This window comes from Palaemon carinicauda, chromosome 9 (assembly GCF_036898095.1).
Source record: "Palaemon carinicauda isolate YSFRI2023 chromosome 9, ASM3689809v2, whole genome shotgun sequence".
Lineage (NCBI taxonomy): Eukaryota > Metazoa > Arthropoda > Malacostraca > Decapoda > Palaemonidae > Palaemon > Palaemon carinicauda.
In genome coordinates this window covers 128,271,925-128,292,007 of record NC_090733.1, presented here as the reverse complement: position 1 = coordinate 128,292,007, position 20,083 = coordinate 128,271,925, and the positions used below count along the sequence as shown (strand labels likewise).

The 20,083-nt window shown below is 35.5% G+C and overlaps 1 protein-coding gene across 14 annotated transcripts in view; it reads right to left on the bottom strand.

Moving 5' to 3' along the window:
* Nucleotides 1-1,296: 1,296 nt before the first annotated feature.
* The window catches only part of LOC137647139 (pumilio homolog 2-like), a 464,002-nt gene continuing 445,215 nt past the window's right edge, over nt 1,297-20,083 (bottom strand). For 12 of the 14 annotated variants that reach the window (XM_068380394.1, XM_068380396.1, XM_068380398.1 and 9 more), the window contains 13 exons: nt 12,341-12,421; nt 11,600-11,802; nt 11,313-11,483; nt 11,116-11,212; nt 10,521-10,661; nt 9,857-10,325; nt 9,297-9,397; nt 8,950-9,165; nt 8,759-8,832; nt 8,257-8,425; nt 7,771-7,919; nt 5,568-5,736; nt 1,297-5,376 (listed from right to left, as the gene is read on the bottom strand). In XM_068380394.1, the coding sequence (XP_068236495.1) occupies nt 5,291-5,376; nt 5,568-5,736; nt 7,771-7,919; nt 8,257-8,425; nt 8,759-8,832; nt 8,950-9,165; nt 9,297-9,397; nt 9,857-10,325; nt 10,521-10,661; nt 11,116-11,212; nt 11,313-11,483; nt 11,600-11,802; nt 12,341-12,421 (2,126 nt within the window). In that variant the 3' untranslated portion in view covers nt 1,297-5,290. The remainder of the gene's footprint in view (nt 5,377-5,567; nt 5,737-7,770; nt 7,920-8,256; nt 8,426-8,758; nt 8,833-8,949; nt 9,166-9,296; nt 9,398-9,856; nt 10,326-10,520; nt 10,662-11,115; nt 11,213-11,312; nt 11,484-11,599; nt 11,803-12,340; nt 12,422-20,083) is intronic. The other 2 variants (XM_068380397.1, XM_068380405.1) reach the window with 2 other exon arrangements.

Sequence of the window (20,083 nt, the reverse complement as noted above, 5' to 3'; positions counted from 1 at the left end):
GGCGAGGTGAGCAATAGATTTGCAAATGTTGGCGAGGCACCCGTATGTTAGGTGAGCAATAGCAAGGCGAACATTGGCAAAGAGAATGCTGGTGAGGCGAGCAATAGCAAGGTGAATGTTGGCGAGGCGAGCAATAGCAAGGCGAACGCAGAGAGCTGTAGAACACTAGAGGCAAACGCTTGGAACTGTAGAACGTTATAGAGGCAAATGCTGGGAGTTGTAGAGCGTTGGCTAGGCAAACGATGGTGAAGTGAGCACTATCAATCCGAACTTTAGTGAGAACTCTGCCAAGTGCTGTTGACCGTTGCGAGGCAAGTGTTGGCTGGAGTTGTATGGACTACCGAGGCCGTGTGTACTTGAGGCAACAGCAAGCTGGACTTCTCTGCCTTATGCCCTTCTACCAGAGGAGGTACTCGTTTGCAAGGAGACTAAAGCTGTGCTAAACCTAAAGAACATCAGGTTCTTCCTCATGAGAAGCAGAACAGAGGCGTAGGTCCCGGCCTCATAAAACGCAACGAGCTTGGTTATGCCCAATGGACATGAAGCAGGCATAATGGCTGTAAGCAATTGCCACGAAGGGTTATCACCTACAAAACTCTTAAATGGGAGAGGGAATGACCGCAAACAGTCGGCAGGCATCACCATCTGTAGTTAAGACTCAGAAGGTTAAAGCTAACGAGACTTGGTGGGCCTTGGGGGGCACGTGGACAGTGTCCCCAGGCGTTGGCAGCACCACTCTTAAGAGGGGCATTGTATTCATGGATGTGAACAGCATTCATCAGCTAAAGGAGGTGCTCGGCGTAGCAAACTTTTATACCCCTTCAGCCTGCTGAGAAGACTGACTGAGGACGGGCATCATAAGCTAGAAGCTGTGAAACTTGACTGGTCAGTTTTTAGTTTCTCCTCGAAAGGATAGCCCACAGCAAACCCCTAAGGGGTACTCGTCAGCAAGTGCTCGTTCAACTACCGCAGTAGCATGAACGGGAATAGGAGCTGAAGACTACTGCTGGCATTCTCTGAAATAATGTCCACTGTAAAGAGAGCTAAAGAATACAATCTACCTTTAAATTTTTGTCCCATAAAAGAGCTAAACTAAATTTTGTATTTTTCCTAACCATACACATCCGAGTCCTTTAATAGAGTATGGTTTCATTTTAGTTATACTGTACAACTATTAAAGGACAATGATTTGCATTTGTGTAGGAACAAAGTTGTCATGGAAGTGGTCTACCTATGAATTTTATGCAAGACTAATGTTTAGGACCTGCAAAGCAACTTGGGCTATAAAAAAATAAATCACATTACAGAAAATTTATTAATGGAGTAGACCATTACATATGATACAGCATGTACATCACAGAACTGATAAATTGGTGAAAACTGTTTGTGCAGGGCTGGTTACAATCTGGAAATAAAAAATTTAAAAATAATCATTTCTGTACATTACCATAAAGACTTTTAAGTGCTTTGAAATTTTTACAACTTCCAAATATTATACAGTACCTTTTTACAAGCGCACACTATATATATATATATGTATATAAAATTATAATTCTGTAACCAACCCGCACCAGCCCACACGGTTTAAGGTTGACCCAGCTCCCCCATTCCTTACTGCAAAGATGTTCTCCCTTAGCCATTCCCCACGTTCTCAACTTACAAGCAGTAGTGGCAAGGCACTGTCTCTTGATCTTCAAGTGATACTTTTACTAAATTGAGGATTGTTACTAGTTATGTAGATAAGAAGAATTTTAATGTAAGGTAGAAAAATCAGAATTTTCCGTTAAAGAATTAAACAGCGAAAGTAGCAAGTGAACTAGTTTTTTTTTTTTCTACAGCTTGCAAGATTACGTGGTCAAGGCCAGAATGGTAATACTGTACTAAATTAGCTCTCTAAGTTATAATGGGGTGGCTACATGTTTTGAGTTGAGGGAAGTAAGGAACAAAGGTCACTGAAGCCAAGCCACCTCCACCCTGGCCAGTAACAGTAACAATTCTAGAAACAATGCTGGCAGAGGCTAGCTAACTGGAGCAGTTGTCCGTCGGACTGTTCACCTTAAGACATTAGGTAATAAAAAACCTTGGATGTTCAAATGGAATGCATCACTCCATTTTATACATATTGTAAAGATACATTTTTTTTTACATATAATACAGTTGAAAACGTCCTACGTACACGCTAGTGTGGCCTGGATGACAAAAGGTCTGGCGTTAAGGCATAAGGGACTAAGCCCCTAATGTGAAAACTATTTAAGGTAGTGGAAAGAGCAGTAAACTTTTATTCCTCGCCTTCTCTAATAAAAATATCACAGCATAAATCATGACAGAATTACCAGGAAGGAGAAAAGGAACACTAAAGGCCACAAAACTTCCCCTACTTAAACAGTACCTAGAAGGCAGCCCCAGCAGCCAATTAGCACACCTCAAGGCTAACTACACTAATACAAACAATACAAAAATTACACGAAACTTTTAATAACTGCTAATATCAACAGACATGGTGCAAATACTGCAACATTAAAAATTCAATGAGAAGTTTTAACAAGAATACATAGTCTGAATATATGAACACAATAAAAACTCCAGAGAAGCTAGTGCCAAGAATTGGGTGAAAAGGACCATGTCCGTCTACATCTAAAGCAAACAAAGGTTACAAATATGAAAATGTACATAGATGTACAGTAAAGACAACTGGGTCCCCTAATTCACTTTCAATTATGTAAATATGTTCAATTTTACAGTTTTGTTTTTACGTTAGTCAATTACAGAACCAAGAGTCAAGTTTTGGGAAAGAGAGCATTTCCATGGAGAAGTGTGAAAATGTTTGATTTTGATTCCCCTTTTTATTATTCTAAAGGCAAAGATTAGCATCATTATTAAACTTTTTAATGAAAACCCAAACCAAGAAACTACAAGCATGGCAAAATTACCAGAATTCACACTTCACACCTTCCCCGCAGGAACTGTGAGATCAAGACAGTAAATATTACGTTCAACTACTGTTAGCTTAAGACATATACAAAATACAGTTTACAAGAAAATTACACCTACAGTACATATGCAATATACAACTAGTGCTCAACAGGCAGGTACAGGCCAAGCTAAGATCTTGCTTCATAATCAATATGTACAATTTACTATACAGCAGTAACACAGCTCACAAGAATATCACCATGTGCTCTGTACAATATGGCGTTTACAAAAGGTACATCTTCCAAATGTACACATTTTCTGTACACTAATTTATTACAAAATGTTTACATTATAAGCCACAATATTGGCCTCCTCACAAAAAAAGTCAATAATATTCACAAATTTACAATTTGACAATGTTAGGTCTTTTGGCAAGGGCAGGAGGAGCTCTACAGTATTAACATGTGGAGGGCCTGTTCCAGCCTGTATGAGCTAAAGTACAGGGGTACAGATATAAAGAGAAAATTATATAACTGCTTTATAAAACCTTTCACCTTGACGACCAGCAGAAACAAAAAGAGGAAGAAGTACACACACATCAATGCACCTCCGTTCCAATTGCATTGCCAGCCAGGAAGTTTTTGAGCAGCAAGATGTTTACTAGCTCCTGAGGCAGACTTATCTGACGGTGGCATTCAGTATTATGATGGGAATTACATAATTACCCCTATCAAATAATTCTTAATATTCTCAAACTCTACCTCAATTTTTTTTCCCAAATTATGACGTCACCATTTTCGTATATGGGTACCGAAATTTATCAACTTTCCAGCCCTTGTGATAGAACCGTTGAGTTATTTTTAAGTCTTTTAAATGCAGTGCATGTGCCAATGTTTTATCCAACTTCACATTCCATATCAGAGGTGTTGGTTAATTTTTGACAAAATCCAGACACTGGTCAACATGTTTGCACTCAGGCAAAAGTAGCTGGAAATGTGCCTGTCTTGTGATGTTATTTACTTTTTATTACATTGACATTACAAACACACAAACAAGTAAGAAAATATAGAATATTCATTCAACTGTACAGATTTACAGTAATGCCCAATATTACACATTTCCTTTATATAAACAGTCGATACACTGTACACAATTTTACAATGCACTAGGCCGATATGAGCCATAGGCTGGACGAGGGCAGAGTCCCATGCCGCAATTGGGACACAGGCCAGGGCAGGCATCTCTCACACTAGACATACACATTTCTTACAATTTGCGAATAATATTTCACTCAAGATTTAACTGATATATATAAAGTATCAAGGGAGAAAGAAAAAAAAAATTAATTTTTTTGAGCCAACATTTGCCATCAAATATTTCTGGGCACTTGTTTCAAAATCCAATGTTAATGAACTAGTGATAACATGTTTTACTTGAAAATTCCCAATCATTCCCATCCACGCAAACATCCATGCTACCTTCCACACTATAAATCCCATACAACTAAACTACCATTGTTTGGCCTGCCCAGACAAACAAGGCTTCTAATTACTAACAATATACACCACTACTAATGTGAAAAAGAAAGAGAAATACAACTGTAGGAAGGTAACAACAATTACCAATTGGGTAAAAAGTGGCAAACGGCTATATTCAAGTTTTGAAATTGTTAGATAATTATATATATATTTAAAGTATATATATATATATTTATATATATACTGTATTTAAGAAAAGCTCACTACGGCAAAATCATGCAATAGCCACAAGCCCACAGTAATGAATAACATGCTCTATCAAACTACAAGAGCCTAGCTGAAATGTTACTATGCATTAAGGGCACACCAAAATAAGTTCTGAATTAATATATCAACTTTTCAAGTGTCAGTAATAAGCAGAATCCTTATAATGTTCATTGTCTTAATAAAATTATTTTTTAATCTATAGTGAACAAGGTATCTTCTACCCTGATGTAAAGTTTGTATTACAACTTTATTAATTTGAAATAAAACTGATATTTCCTTGTAAATATTATTATAACATTTTTTTTTAGAATGTAACCTTTTTACAGCATTAAAAATAAAGCAGCCCGACCATTCAATTTACAATCAATTTCCCATAAAAGATGAACAATTTCAAATGACAGTAATCAGGTTCAACTGATTTTGTGTTTCTTTACTTAATGGGCTCTAAATAAATCCAATATTAGGGCTTTATACACACATGTATAAGAAAAATTATGGTGCATTAATCTAGAGCTTCAAACCTATATATAGATATTTATATATAAAAAAGCAATGACGAATTGGCATTCTCCCTTGTATATCTAACTGATGGCATGTGGCAAGAGATGGTCACACTGTGGTGAAAGGCAGTTTTAAATTGGACTTGCCATGCTGGCCCCCATTGTATCTGGAGCATTCTTCATGAAGTACTTTTCAAGCTTGGCCAAGATGTGCTTCCCTGTTTATAAATAAACAAAATATGGAAATTCACAAAAATTAACATTTTGAATAAAGATGTAATATTCACATTTAAAGCCATACAGCCATGAGTATCTAAAATTGTCAAAAAATACATAGTTAAATTGTCAAAAAATACATAGTAACTAATATCAATATATAGTAATATAAAAACTTGTGAAACAAACATACCATAAGTATATTTCCGTAAAGTTGAAATGTGTGGGCGGATCTTGTGCATGAGCATCTTGCGCTGTGCAGGTTCAGCAACATCAATCATCTTCTGTACCACATAATTGGCATACTGATCTTTCATCAAGACCAGCAAGGAACTGTGAGCATTGTCACTGTACCCACATACCTGAAAAATATATATAATTGTGAATAAAATGTTGAAAATTAAAAAATCACATGGCAAATATATATTTACATTCACAATTAACATGTACCTACAAATCTAAAAGGCAACGTAATAACCTTTGGCTCATATTACGATTTTTAGCCAGTGCTAAAGATGAAGAACATCCTATTCTAATTATCATAATTAAGTTTATTCCTTTGAGATTCTTCAAGAAGATCTGAAACTTGTTTGGTAGGTAGTAGGTTGACCAGGGCACCACTAGCCACCTGTTGAGATACTACTGCCTACACATACACTTAATAATCTGGCCTATTATTTATATATTCTCCTCCATCCTCATACACCTGACAACATTGAGATTACCACACAATTCTTCTTCACTCACTGGCCACTTTCCTCTAGATAAGAGTAGAAGAGACTTTAGCTATGGTAAGCAGCTCTTCTAAGAGGACACTCAAAAATCAAACAATTGTTCTCTAATCTTGAGTAGGTGCCATAGCCTCTGCAACAGTCTTCCACTGTCTTGGGTTAGAGTTCTCTTGCTTGAGGGTACACTCAGGCACACAATTCTCTTCCTCTTGTTTTGATAAAGTTTTTATAGTTTATATAGAAGATATTTATTTTAATGATACTGTTCTTAAAATATTCTATTTTTCCTTCCTCACTGGGCTATTTTCCCTGTTGGAGCCCCTAGGCTTATAGCATCCTGCTTTTCCAATTAGGGTTATAGCTTAGCAAGTAATAATAATAATAACCAGACTTGCAGCCTATAAAACACGTAAAATTTTCCATATTACTGATTAGATAATCTTTTGGTGCAAATGTAGTCTCACTGCTCTGATAAAAAACTTCCTCAAATAATTGTAATATGAAACAAAATAAAAACCAATACAAGTGAACAATGAGTTTACCAGACAACAGAATTTTTTATCATTATTGACTTGTATGACAAACACAAAGGTGTGTTTTCAATAAAATTATCTATCGAAATCTGTTAGGTAAAAGATTACATATGATACAGAACATAGTAAAGGTAAGAGTACATATGATACAGAACATAGGAAAGAAAAGATAATCAATAAAAAAGTTAGATTCACATGCTCTTCTCTGTCATAAGGGCCATTATAACTTTGAATGTTGTTAATCAAGAAGTAAAACACACAGGTGTGCTTTTAATAAAATTATCAATCAAAATCAGGTAAGTAATAAAGATTACATATGATACAGAGCATAGAAAAGATAATCAGTAAAAAAAGTTTCATTCATGTGCTCTTCTTTATGCCATAAAGAGGAGCAAGTACCTTTAATAACTAAGTGCACCATATGAAGTGCACTAATGGCACTTACAAAAACAAAGTACCTGTACATGAATTTTTGACATATACAATACTGTCTGTGTCAGGGTCAGATCCATGACAATGGGCAGATCTTGACTTAGGACTTGAACCTCACTTACAAAATGTAATCCAATTTTCCCCTTCATTGCTGGAGGTTGCAATTACTTTCAATTTTTAAGTGATCAGAATCATAATTAAAGCTAAGCATTGGTCTTCATCTAAAAATAAAGTTTAAAAATGAAAAACCGGAATCAAGCTTATTAGCTTAAGACCAATTCCTTACGGCAAAATAAGATGTTCTAGCAAATTTATTTCTTGAAAACCCTACCAATCATCATGGTGCTGATATCATCTTTTGAATTGATTTATCCCTTTAGGATGAATATTACCTTACTGAGGTCGTCCCCTTGTTATATTATTAAAAGTGAAATGGAGACGATACTCTCATCAATTTTCCTTTATCTATAAATACCTCTCTCCACCCCAGCTGCAACTCGCAACAGTTTGCTAACTAGAATCCTAATTTACTAACTGGGTGAACAGAGGTATTCTCAATTATTGGGAAGTCTCCCAATTAAGCCCACTATTTTGAATTTCTTCAAATGAGGTCCCTTGGCTTTACCAGCTAGGGGTTCTATCGAAAGTGCAATGAGACAACAACATGAAAGTTATCACAATCAAATATTACCGTACAAACCTCTTCAATAAGCATGGCCCTCTCAGCACGGGTAGCATGTGTCACACATTTTTCCACAACATTTGAGGCAAACTTATGTTGTGAAAGTTTTAGGACTCCTCCTCTAACAACACCAACAATCTTGCTTTTATCTTCTGGTTTTCCATGTTCTGAATGAAAAAGAAAACAGTATAGTTCATAAGAAGTTTCCCCTAGTTTTTCAACTTCAATTCATTATATTAATTTCAAATGGAAATTTTACCAAATAAAGTCACTCTTATGCTTAGAACTTTCATCATATATGGCTAGTTTTTCTGATCAGCCTTAGTGTAAATTACTGTATCAATTATACATACATACAATATATATACAGTATAAATGTACACAAACACATAGAAATACAAAAAGACATCTCCACACATTCTATCGAGACTGCTTGTGGTTAATAGTAAATGAAGAAAAATGTATACAGTGTAGATGTCAACTATTTCCAAAATAAAACCATACCTAATACATGCTGGATGACATAATTGCCATACTGATCTTGTAATAACTGCTCTGTGTGTTGATGCAGTTCTTCAAGTACAGGTGAAGTCTGATCACCAGTACAGTGCTCCAAAATCCGCTGGATCACGCGACAACCATATGGGTGTGTTGACAATGTGAACACTTGCCCCTGGAAGGAAATTTTTAGTTTTTACTTTGCTGGATTTTTTTTTACAATTACTGAAAATTATTAACTTCAGACATCAATTTCTTTAACTTGTGATAAATTTCAGTTTGTCAGTTTATATAAAATATTTATTTCAAGGCTAAATAAATATGTCCTTTCTTTAATAATATAAAAATACATGAGCTTAAAAATAATTAAATTTGCTTCCACATCAAAGAATTCAAGGTACTTAAACCAAGCTTGAATTGAATAATTCATAAATCAGAAATGCCAACTTACCTGTCATTTTAAATACATAGATACAAAGACTCAATGATGTTAGAATTTCATATTTACCTGGAAGGCGTTGATGATGAATTGCAATGCCAAAGGGTCCACACACTCGATACATTTCTGAACAACATGGTTGCCTGTAAATTCAAAAAATTAATGTTAACAAGTACATTTCTTTAAACTCAACAAAAACTCCATAATCTAAGCACAATACCTAAGCATTTATATTAAGTTTACATGGGCTCAAATCTTACCATTTTGGTCTTTGACACATTTCAAAACATGTCCATCAAGCTCGCGTACAATGTCCTTTTGCTGGTCCTGAGTTATGCATTCTAGTGCTTTCTGTATTACTCTGCACCCATACATCTGTAATGCTAGCGGTAAAACATGGCCACGAATTTTGTTTGCTAGAACAGTCTTCTGCTCTGGTGTGCCAAACTCAAAGAACTTCTGAATAACATAATTACCTGCAGAAAAAGAAAGACATACCTATTACATACTAGCAATAAAAGTTTCTTTTTTAATTTCAATTCTATTTTAGATCAAGCAAAGCAGTTTGTTCATAAACGGGTTGGAAAATACCTTGTATAAAGCTTACCAAAAACATCAGTCATGAGGGAGTATGCTGCTGTAAGTATTTCATTAAAAACCATTTGTTTTTCAGCAGGTGTAGCCCGTTCTAGCTTTTGCTGAATAAACCTATAATGCAATAATTGGATTAGTTAATAGAATGAAAATACTTGCATAAACCTAGAATACAATATTTGGATTACTGTAATTATGTTGAAAATACTTCGGAAGAAGATTGTATACATTACTGTACATGCAAAGTAATTACCCAGCTCATCAGTAAGTATTACAGTAAATATAAAATTAAATTTCACATTAAGTCTATCTCTAAATTGTAAAATATTGAATAAGTGCTGTACTGCACAGTATTGTACTTCACATGGTAGCTTATTTGCAAATGCTTTGCAAGTGTTCGGTATGTGTTTGGGAAGCACGCCAATTTATATCGTAATAATCTGACCTAAGTCTAAAATCGCTTTACATTGGTTGCATAACTAATTGACAAGGTAGGGTGGGGTATTTCTGTACTACAGAGTTTCAACATTAATATTCAATTAGTGAGCAGTCAACTGAAGCCATAATACTAACCTAGACCCATGCTGATCCTGGCTAAATTCAACTATGTGGTTTGCCAAATCTCGTAACTGCAGATTTGGAAACCTGTTGTTGCGGAAGTCTTCTAAAAGACGAGAACGCCCTGTGCATTTATCCAAGCTCAAATTCCGCTTTAGAGGTGGGAACAGAGTTGAAGAACCACCCGTAAACATTCCATTTGTGGATCCATTTCGGAATTTTGCTTCTGCTCCAGGAGCTGCAGATATAACTCTGTTTCCTGACACTAGGGCCCCTAAAGGAAGCGCTGATGAGGTACTTAAGCTAGGTGGAGGCGTAAGACTTCCAGAAGTGAGGCCTATTGGCCCTGGAGAAGCTGTTACTGTGCCTAAAGCTCCATAATTGCTTGTCCACTTGCCACTTCGGAAGTCTTGAGAAAGTGGCGATAAAACGGATGTCGTTCGGTCTAAAGAATCGCGTCGTCCCATACTACTCCCTCCTAATCCTGAAAAATGAAATTGGTATTCATGTTTACTTTCCCTCAGTAGTATAAATTAGTCCATGCATGAAAAGATTTACTTGGATGATCAAGGCAGAAAGGGATCAAATACAGTACTTTTAATAATTCCATTTGAACTGTTGATGTACTATATTCAAGAGTTACTTAGTTATAAATTTGTTATTAATGGACTGAACTTACCACCACCTAAATTGCCAATAGCAGGGGATCCAATGGTGCCCAGGGTGCTATTGCCAAAACCTAGACTACTAGTTTGCAGACCCAACGAGTAGTTGTTGCTTGTTAGTGCATTGGAAGTCTGCAGGCCTTGCGAGAGGGAATCTGCAACAATGAGAAACGAACCACACGCTATAATCATCTATGAAGTAATACGGTAGGACACGATGCACTCTAACAACAACAAGATCAAGGCTATACTGTCTGGAGCATGAATTTTTTCATTAAATATTTACACAATTGTTTTGAAGCAAATCATCAATATTTACTACAGTACATCCTTGATACATGTTAGTAACCAGTAGGCTAAGTGTATTTTCCCTGGGTCTGTGTATTGTTATTAGTATCACAAACAGTCAAAAACTTAGTACATGCAAATGATACTGGTCAGTTTGTATGCGGTCGTAATGTACGAAAATTAGTTAACATGACTTGTGTAACGAGTTTTTGAATTTGAAGACTTATCAACAACTGACCAGTGACCTGATTATTATTACTGGGAGGTGGGATGTTAGCTTTCACAGCAATTCCAAAAAACCAAATTCTCAAGCATGCATACCAGCAAGTGTGTTCCCCGTGAAGGTCTGGCTGTTGTTCAGACTCGGAGTTTGGCTGTTGTTATATAAAGAAGCTGGTGGAGTTCCAATTTGCGGAGCCTGAAAATATGAAATTTTAATGAAATATTCATAAAGTGCATATTATATTTTTTTATTCACTATGATTTCATTTTAGGAATCAATTTTTGGGATTATGTACCTGATTACTTAGCAGACGCATGTTGTTAGCAGCAGCAGCCTGAGCGCCATTAGCACCATTAATTAAAACTGGTGCTGGTGATACTAGCCTGACAGGAGCTCCATTTCCTACACCTCGTAGATTGCCCATTAACACCGCCCCATTTTGGTCATAGTAGGCTGGTATTACCTGCTTCAAAGGTGAAAGAAAATGCTATTAATTGAAAAGCAAATCAATCATCTACATGCTTTGAAATCAATTTCATTTCAATCTGATGATATGTTCAACAAACTGTCTATAGTACACACCTGATATTGAGATAGTGGTCCTTGCATGTTTCCAGCAGCAGCTGCAGCCGCCAAATTCCCATTACTCTGGCTAGTAACTTCGTTGGTCTGTGATGGAGAATTAGGTCTTCGAGGTTGTCCCCCAGGACCCTGTTGCTGTATAATGTTTGCTGGGTAAACTCCCCAGTGTACTCCATAGTACTGAGGAATTACAGCTGTTGGACCTAACACACAAGACAAATAGTAAACATTTACATTCCTCATAATGTTTCAATTACAAAATAATTCATGAAACTTCAAGTAGACTCAACAAATATAGCAATTGGGAATTGCACATAGAAGATATTACAGTACGTTACTATTTTTTTTAAAAGAAAATAAAAATGATGCTCAATAGGCTGATGCATGCTTATAAATATTTTTTATACAATATAAGCAGAAGCACAGCATGCCAGGTATGTTTTATTAGGGAAAATAAATAGGTTACTGTACATGGATATAAAAAACTGCCGATGTCAATAAATATATTTGTACAGTATGTTTAATAAATGTTGCTTTGAATACAGTAGGCTTCAGTACTTCATAAAGTAAAATATTGGCTGTTGCTGTAACGTAAACATATCATCAATCGTCTAGTTTCTTTGAAATTGGCAGTTGCAAACAAGGGTTGTAATATGATGAAAGGTAGGTTCATTGCCAGCTTGTTGTGCATCAATAAGAAATGGTGCAAGTTACACTCTTAATATTTCACTTGCTTCTTACCTGTAATTAAAGTGCCTACGTAAGGCTCTTGGGCGTTGATCACATAAGGCGCGCTGAAGGCTGCTGCTGGAGCCGCTATGCCTGCATTATAAGGTGAATTTGTAATTTGTTGTAAGATAGTTTATAATTGTGTAAGGATTACATTTTTGGTAAATTAAAGGGAAGCAAAAATTTTTATCAAATATTTTTTCAAATTAGAATGATGACCTCTCCAATATAGATTGTAAAATTGATTACAAGACTAGATTACCTTTAAAAAGTTTAGACAAAAATTCATGATAATAATTGGTGGTTTACTTTGTCACCACCCAATTGTATTATTATTATAATAATAATAAAAATCCATGAACAAGAAATGGCTTTATTGGGAATGTTCTTTAGACTATGTTCAACATACAGTACTGTACACTCATTTATACCTATGTACTACAGTATTGCAATCAAAAGTTTCTTTACCCCACCTTGTCAAGAAGACAAAGCCAGAGGGGAAGAACTGGGCATCAAACCTATGCTATAATACTGTACTACCAGTTTGACAACCAATTGTCAGATAAATTGTTTCCAACCTATTGACCTACAACCCCACCTCTCTTTTATATATGAATTTTCAATATATTTATGCAGTATTTATCTATTAATTTTCAACATTATTTCCTCCATACCACCTATAGGAGGTAATAAAATTTGATAGTCTACAAAGCCATTTTTTGTACCAACGTGAAGTAATGTTTACTGTACTTGAAACTACTTCCTTTCCATGTTGGCTATCGTACTGCCGTAAAGTACGCTTTAATAAAACTACTTCCTTTCCATGTTAACTATCATAATACAGTGGCTTTATTGGTGATATGGTGTCATACATTTCGGAACTGTGTAATTCTTATTCTAAGAATCCATCCAGATACAAAATTTTTAGTTTTAGGCTTGCTCAACTTTTTTCATGTCAAAAAAAAAAAAAAAAAAAAAAAAAAAAAAAAAAAAAAAAAAAAAATACATAGTTAACTACTGCAACAACACTTTTCTCCTTAATTATTTGCAGTCATCAACCTGGGCATATCTGAAGCAAACCTACTGAAGGGAAGTTTTACCACCAGTATTAGATTAATCCCCCCCACAAAAATGTGGCAAAACTTAAGGAAAAAATCAGCCATGTCATAGAATTTACACTAATGTTATAATCCTAAACATTGACACGCATTGTACTACGTTGTTTCCTCTACAATATATCACCTTTAAATAGTAGAGTACATGCATGGAAAATAAGATAGTGACGCATGTTCAAAAGTTGATACATCAACAAGGGTCGATCTAAAAGACCTCCCCCCACCCTTGCCTTGAACAGACTCAATACGTTGAACATAATACCAGCTTACTTGCTAACCCCCTCTCTTTCCTGCTATAGATAAAACTATTGAGAGAGAGAGAGTGTGTGTGTGAGAGAGAGTGTGTGTGAGAGAGAGAGTGTGTGTGAGAGAGAGAGTGTGTGTGAGAGAGAGAGTGTGTGTGTGTGTGTGTGTGCGCGCGCGCTTGTATTCAATAGGAAGCCAGTTCTTTACCACTGACAACTTTCTTTACACTGTAGAATACAGTAATTTTGAATTGTGACTACATTGCAGTACTGTATTGAATTATAACCTGAGAAACAATAACACTAGCAATATTCATGACATTATAGACAGCAAGAATCATTATATAATGTACAGTGATTTAAGAGACCCAAGGAACTGAGCCTATGATATAATGAAAATATATGCCATGAGGGGTCAACTTGGCACTGAACCTGATACAATAGTACAGACTTTTACCACCAACTATAAGAGATATTTTCATGCCAATTACAGTGCTCCCTCTTTTCATGGGGGGGGGGGTAAAAAGAGAAACCTGCGAAGAGCGAAAATACGTGTATATTTGGTATCCTTACGTCAATGAACTCTAGCTCCCCTATCATTATTACCAGCCAAGCTACAACCCTAGTTGGAAAAGCAAGATGCTATAAGCCCAAGGGCTCCAATAGAGAAAAATAGCACAGTGAGGAAAGGAAATAAGGAAATAAATAAATGATGAGACTAAATTTACAATAACTCATTCTAACACCAGTGACGTCAAAATATATGTCCTATATAAACTATTAACAACGTCAAAAACAGATATGTCATATACTGTATAAACTATAAAAAGACTCTTGGTAACAGCTGGAATAAAACTTCTAGAATACTGTGTAGTATTGAGCCTCATGATGGAGAAGGCCTGGCTATTAGAATTAACTGCCTGCCTAGTATTACGAACAGGATAGAATTGTCCAGGACGATCTGAATGTAAAGGATGGTCAGTTATGAAAAATCGTATGCAACGTGTATAATGAAATAACTGAACGACGGTACCAAAGATTAATATCTAAATCAGGAATAAGAAATTTAAGAGACCCTAAGTTTCTGTCCAACAAATTAAGTTGAGAATCAGCAGCTGAACACCAGACAGGAGAACAATACTCAAAACAAGGTAGAATGAAAGAATTAAAACATTTCTTCAGAAGTGTTAGCTAACTAGCTAACAACTGTGTGTGTGCCTAAAACCACAAATAATGCACTACTGTATATTGTTTTCAAGAAGTCCACTAATGGTATTGTATGCAATTTTTTATTTTAGTAATAGTATAATACAGTACACTACTCTACGTACAAGTTTCTATTTTTACATACATTCCTTATAATAAACTATCCAACAGATATGATGTTAAGGAAAATTGTATCATGGAGCACATAGCTTTGAGAAAAAAAAAAAGATGACCAAATCAACTAGGGTACAGTTTATTACCACTGTGAAGAAAATTTCTGAAACTTGACTTTTAAAAACCCCACAACTAAAATTATCAGGGGTAGAAAAGTAGGAAAATCACACATCCTTGTGTGACCCTCAATGCCATAAAATGGCTTTAGGTCCAAATCCTAAATCTCATTTGATACCTAACTAAAACATTAAATATGGCCACAGTGAAATATATATAGTTAGGATAAACATATGGACCGTAGCATCTTTAAAATTAGTCGGATCCTAATTATAATTAAATATCAATCAATGACATAAGCAAGATACTCTAAATTGGAAATGGAGTAGTTATTTAATCGCCAATGTAGTTTTAAATGTAATTAAGTAAATAGTATAGTAAAAGGTACTTTAATAAAACATAAGCCATAATGGCACAGTCAGTACTACTGTTTAAAGAACATGTGTCAAATATAAGCATGTGCCTGATGATAAACATGGCTTTACCATCCCCTAAAAGGTCAAACGATTTACCAACAGCATTGCTAAATCCACATATTTATGATTTCATTTTCAATTGAATTCATTGTTCCAATTTTGCGCTTTTTTTCAGTTCAACATACGCTTACAAAATAAATCAGTATCACTAGCAGGGTAAGAATTGCATTTTAAATTCTCTGTATATATCCCACACAATTAATCTTTGGTAAAAATAAGGAACAGAAAAACAATAACATATTTCATTATCGAGATTCATTCCTAGACTCGTCCTCTAGCACAGAGAAAACATAATTAACAGGATGTAAGACTAAGTTTTCTAACTTTTCTCCTTTGTAAATAATTTAGTTACTCGGTTATGTATTAGACATAGGATATGTACTTAAGATTTCACTGTTTTCACTAAAAAAAAATAATCATAATAGCATCAATGCATTAAAGTTGAAATGAAGAATTTCTTGATTATGTGAAGTTTAAATAACACATTAACAAATTCAAATATTCTTGTCTTTAGAATTAGACTTTTGTGAAAGATTGAAAAAAGCAAATCAGACAATGGCTAGGTTAAGTAAAATTTGGATCAAATCGCCTGAAATTACATATAAAAATCAGACTATATATCAGTTTAGTGAGATCGGTGTTACTGTATGAACACAAGTCGTGGTATGATAATGAAAATCTCCAATAGATTTAGATTTGAGAACAAAGCCCCCTAAAGGATATTGGGAGTCAAATGGCAGAACAGGATTAGAAATTAAATTATATCAGATTCCTCAAGTGCCCCATGTGGATGAGATCATAGTGAGGGGTAGATGGAGATGGTTTGGTCATGCTCTTTGCACTCCCCAAAAGATTAGTTCACCAAACATTTAACTGGCCACCAAAAGGCACCAGAAGAGTTGGAAGACCAAGGCCTACATAGCTGAGGACTATGAGGCAAGAAGTAGGAGATTATGAATAAAGAAGTATTGAAATAAAAGCTCAAGATAGAGACTACCGGCGAAATCTAACCAAGCCTTAGCATCAATAGGCGAAGGAGAGAATGATGATGATGATGATGATGCTAATGTCTGTTACTGCTTAAGAAATAATTTCCAAAAATTACCCTCAAACTTTGTTACAAAAAATATGGTAACTAGAACAGAGAAATGGATGTTTTAAGTTTGTTTCAATACCATCATACATTTATCTTTATATGAATGTTTGGGTAGCCTATATCACACCCAGATGCATTCCCAAAATATCCTAGCATCTACTTAACATGCTAGTATTCTTAAATAACGGCATGTAAGCTAGACAGTGTCTCTACCCATGTGCTTAGGTTATATTGATGAGTAACATTTAGTCCCCTTAACTTGAGCTCTATCTATCACCTTTGCATGTTAAAACATACATCGTTCTGGACATTTTCATTCTGTTGGATTAAAGATCAAGTCAAGGTCTTCAAATTCTGACAATGAATGTTTGGTATATTAAAAGTCTTTTACTTTCCTTTTTCTTCACCCCATCAGGATTAAAGAGAGAGAGAGAGAGAGAGAGAGAGAGAGAGAGAGAGAGAGAGAGAGAGAGAGAGAGAGAGAGAGAGAGAGAGAGAGAGAGAGAGAGAGAATGCCACAAATCCTAATTATACTCTACAATTGACAACCAAAGGTACCGTGTGTCCTACAGCACAACAATATTTCCTAATTTCCTCGGCAGTAAAACATATCCATCTTACTAAAGAAGAAATCTGGAGTGATAGTTATAACCTCAACAACCCCGGACGGATATGATCAACTTCAACCTCCCCCCCAACAATACTGGCTATACTGTGGTCTAATTTTGGTTGTAATAACCAATTTGGTAAATTGAAGAGGCCGTTCCTAGATAGTTAAGGTAGTCATTATATGGCCGCACTATCACCGTAAAGTCATATGCGCACTGCCATACACCTTAAGAGATACTTATTGCCAGAGACCCTGATAAAAAATAAGTTCACATCTATTATTTCTGGCATAATCGGTAGCTTATGTTACTGCATCTTATAAGAAGCAACTCTTATTCCTTTGAGTAACACTATACAAAAAGAGTTATGAATATTCTATAAAGTTATTGAAATGCTTTTAAGGGTTGCCTTGAAGTTATGAACGTTGCATGAGGCTAGTTTTAATGTCATTAACAACGCGTGTGTGTGTGTGATTATTTCATAAACTGGCGCAGTTGCCTTTATTGAATTTCAGTACAAATGACAGCAAGCTGATAACTAATTACGGTAGACAGTATCTCGTGAAACTAAAGACTTATTCCAAATTACTTGCTGTCAATTACCAATAACTATTCTAGGGATAATACACACTCGAGTTGGCAAAAAAAAAAAAAAAAAAAAAAAAAAACAGCGAGCTAGAAAGGGTTTATTATTATTACTTGCTAAGCTACAACCCTAGTTGGAAAAGCAGGATGTTATAACCCCAGGGGCTCCAACAGGGAAAATAGCTCGGTGAGGAAAGGAAACAAATTTAAAATAATTTAAGAAGGGCAACAAGGTTAAAATAATTATCTCCTAAATAAAGTATAAAACCTTTAACAAAACAAGAGGAAGAGAAATAAGATGGAATAGTGTGCCCGAGATATTTGAATAGTTCATTAGAATAAAATTTATCCATAACGGAGATAGGGCAAACGAAAAGGCACTATCTTGGAGTGCAATTTCTTAAAATCCCCCATAAATGTTAAGGCCCAAAATTTTGTGCCTTTTCAGAATTGGAATATGTAAGATGAGTCATATGGCAGTGATAGACTCTGCAAAACTTTTGTTCAGCAAATTATTCTAAAAAATGCCTCATATGACTTGTGTACCGGACGTGTTTCATAAACGTCCATACAATGGTCCTGCTATTGCGTTTTTACCTCTCGCTCTCTCCCACAATGATAATAAAATAACCTGTGTGTGCCATCGCATTTTTTAGTTTGAATTATTTTGTCATTCTTGCTCGCAACTGCTAGTATATAAGCTCATTATCTGTTGAATAAACTTTAACTTGCATTCACCTAGCGCCTCTGTATTATCTGACGAGGACGAAAAAAAAAATTCCGGGAATAGTTTAATGAGCAAAGTCAAGCTCTCTCATATAAGACTAGTTTCACCATTCTATTCTAAGTTTGAAAAAATAAAATCTTGGGCACACAATACTATATGACCTGCCAGATTTAAACCCCAGGATTGCGCAACTTATGCCATCTCATTTCCGTTATGGATGGTTTATTATAATTAGCTATTCAAATACATTCCACTCAATATTATGGATACATCCTCTCCAGCTCTGACAAGTAGTTATGGGGATAAGAAAAAAATCATCTTTGTATCGATCGTCCGGGAAAATTTGGGAGGTGCCGGATGTCTAGCTTTCCGTTATACTTAAATATGACAAGCCAATCTTATCCAAGTTACTAAATACAACTAATTAAGGATGAAATTTGTGACAGAGGAATAAATGAAACCATCTCTAGTTTCGCAAAAGGGGTGTAACTTCATGTATCATCCATTGCAAAACTGCAAAAATAAAGAGTTGGATTGATATCTTGAGAAATTTAATAATGAAAATAAAATAATACTAGACTATATATTTTATCAAACGCAAATAATATACGACTAGAACATTCTGAGATAGCTTATGATACTACCTTATGAGTGATAGCTAAAAAGGACACTGAATATTAGAAAGGCATATTCATCCAGTCCATTATCTAGTCATATAATTCTGGTGGTTCTGTTAACGCAATTAGCGCCAACACCTCCCCCCCCCCGGGTTTCAATGTTCCTAGCCTCAGTTGTCACTCATGATACACATTAACCAACAACGGCCACCAAAACGCATACAAACACCGACTGTTATTCATCTCATTCCTATATTCAGCTTTTATCCACCCACTCACATCAATGCACTTCACAAACTACCAAACTTTAATCCTGTCAAGCGACCGGAAAAGACACCAAATTGTAATGTTCGTTGTTTAATATTTCCTAAAGGGAGTTAACTGCAAAATTAGAGATAACAGTGACTGGTCAATATAGTCAAAACACACCCGTCTCCTTAGCGCGATTATACTGATCTAAAGAAATAAAAATACCTCATTTTAGAAGAGTACTGGAATGGGCAAATTAATATCGGGATTACATTTGCTAGGTTCTACATTTCATGTCATATATATGATGGAAAATAAATCTTCAATGCGCAAAAAAAAAAAAAAAAAAAAAAAAAAAACTTTGTCCAGCGAGCGGCCGTGTATAAAGAACTCTGGATAACGTAAGTGGCACGAGGGGGAATGAATGGGCGACAGGGGAAAATAACCTAAGAGAAAAGAAGCCCTTGAGGCTGCAAGACCAAAATGAACGTCAGGAGACGCAAGGGGGTCCAAACTTGTTGACTTTACGGGAAGCCAAGGTTTAGAATGATACGAAATTGCGAAGGCCGTGTTCCCACATGAACGTGGAAAAAAAAGGAA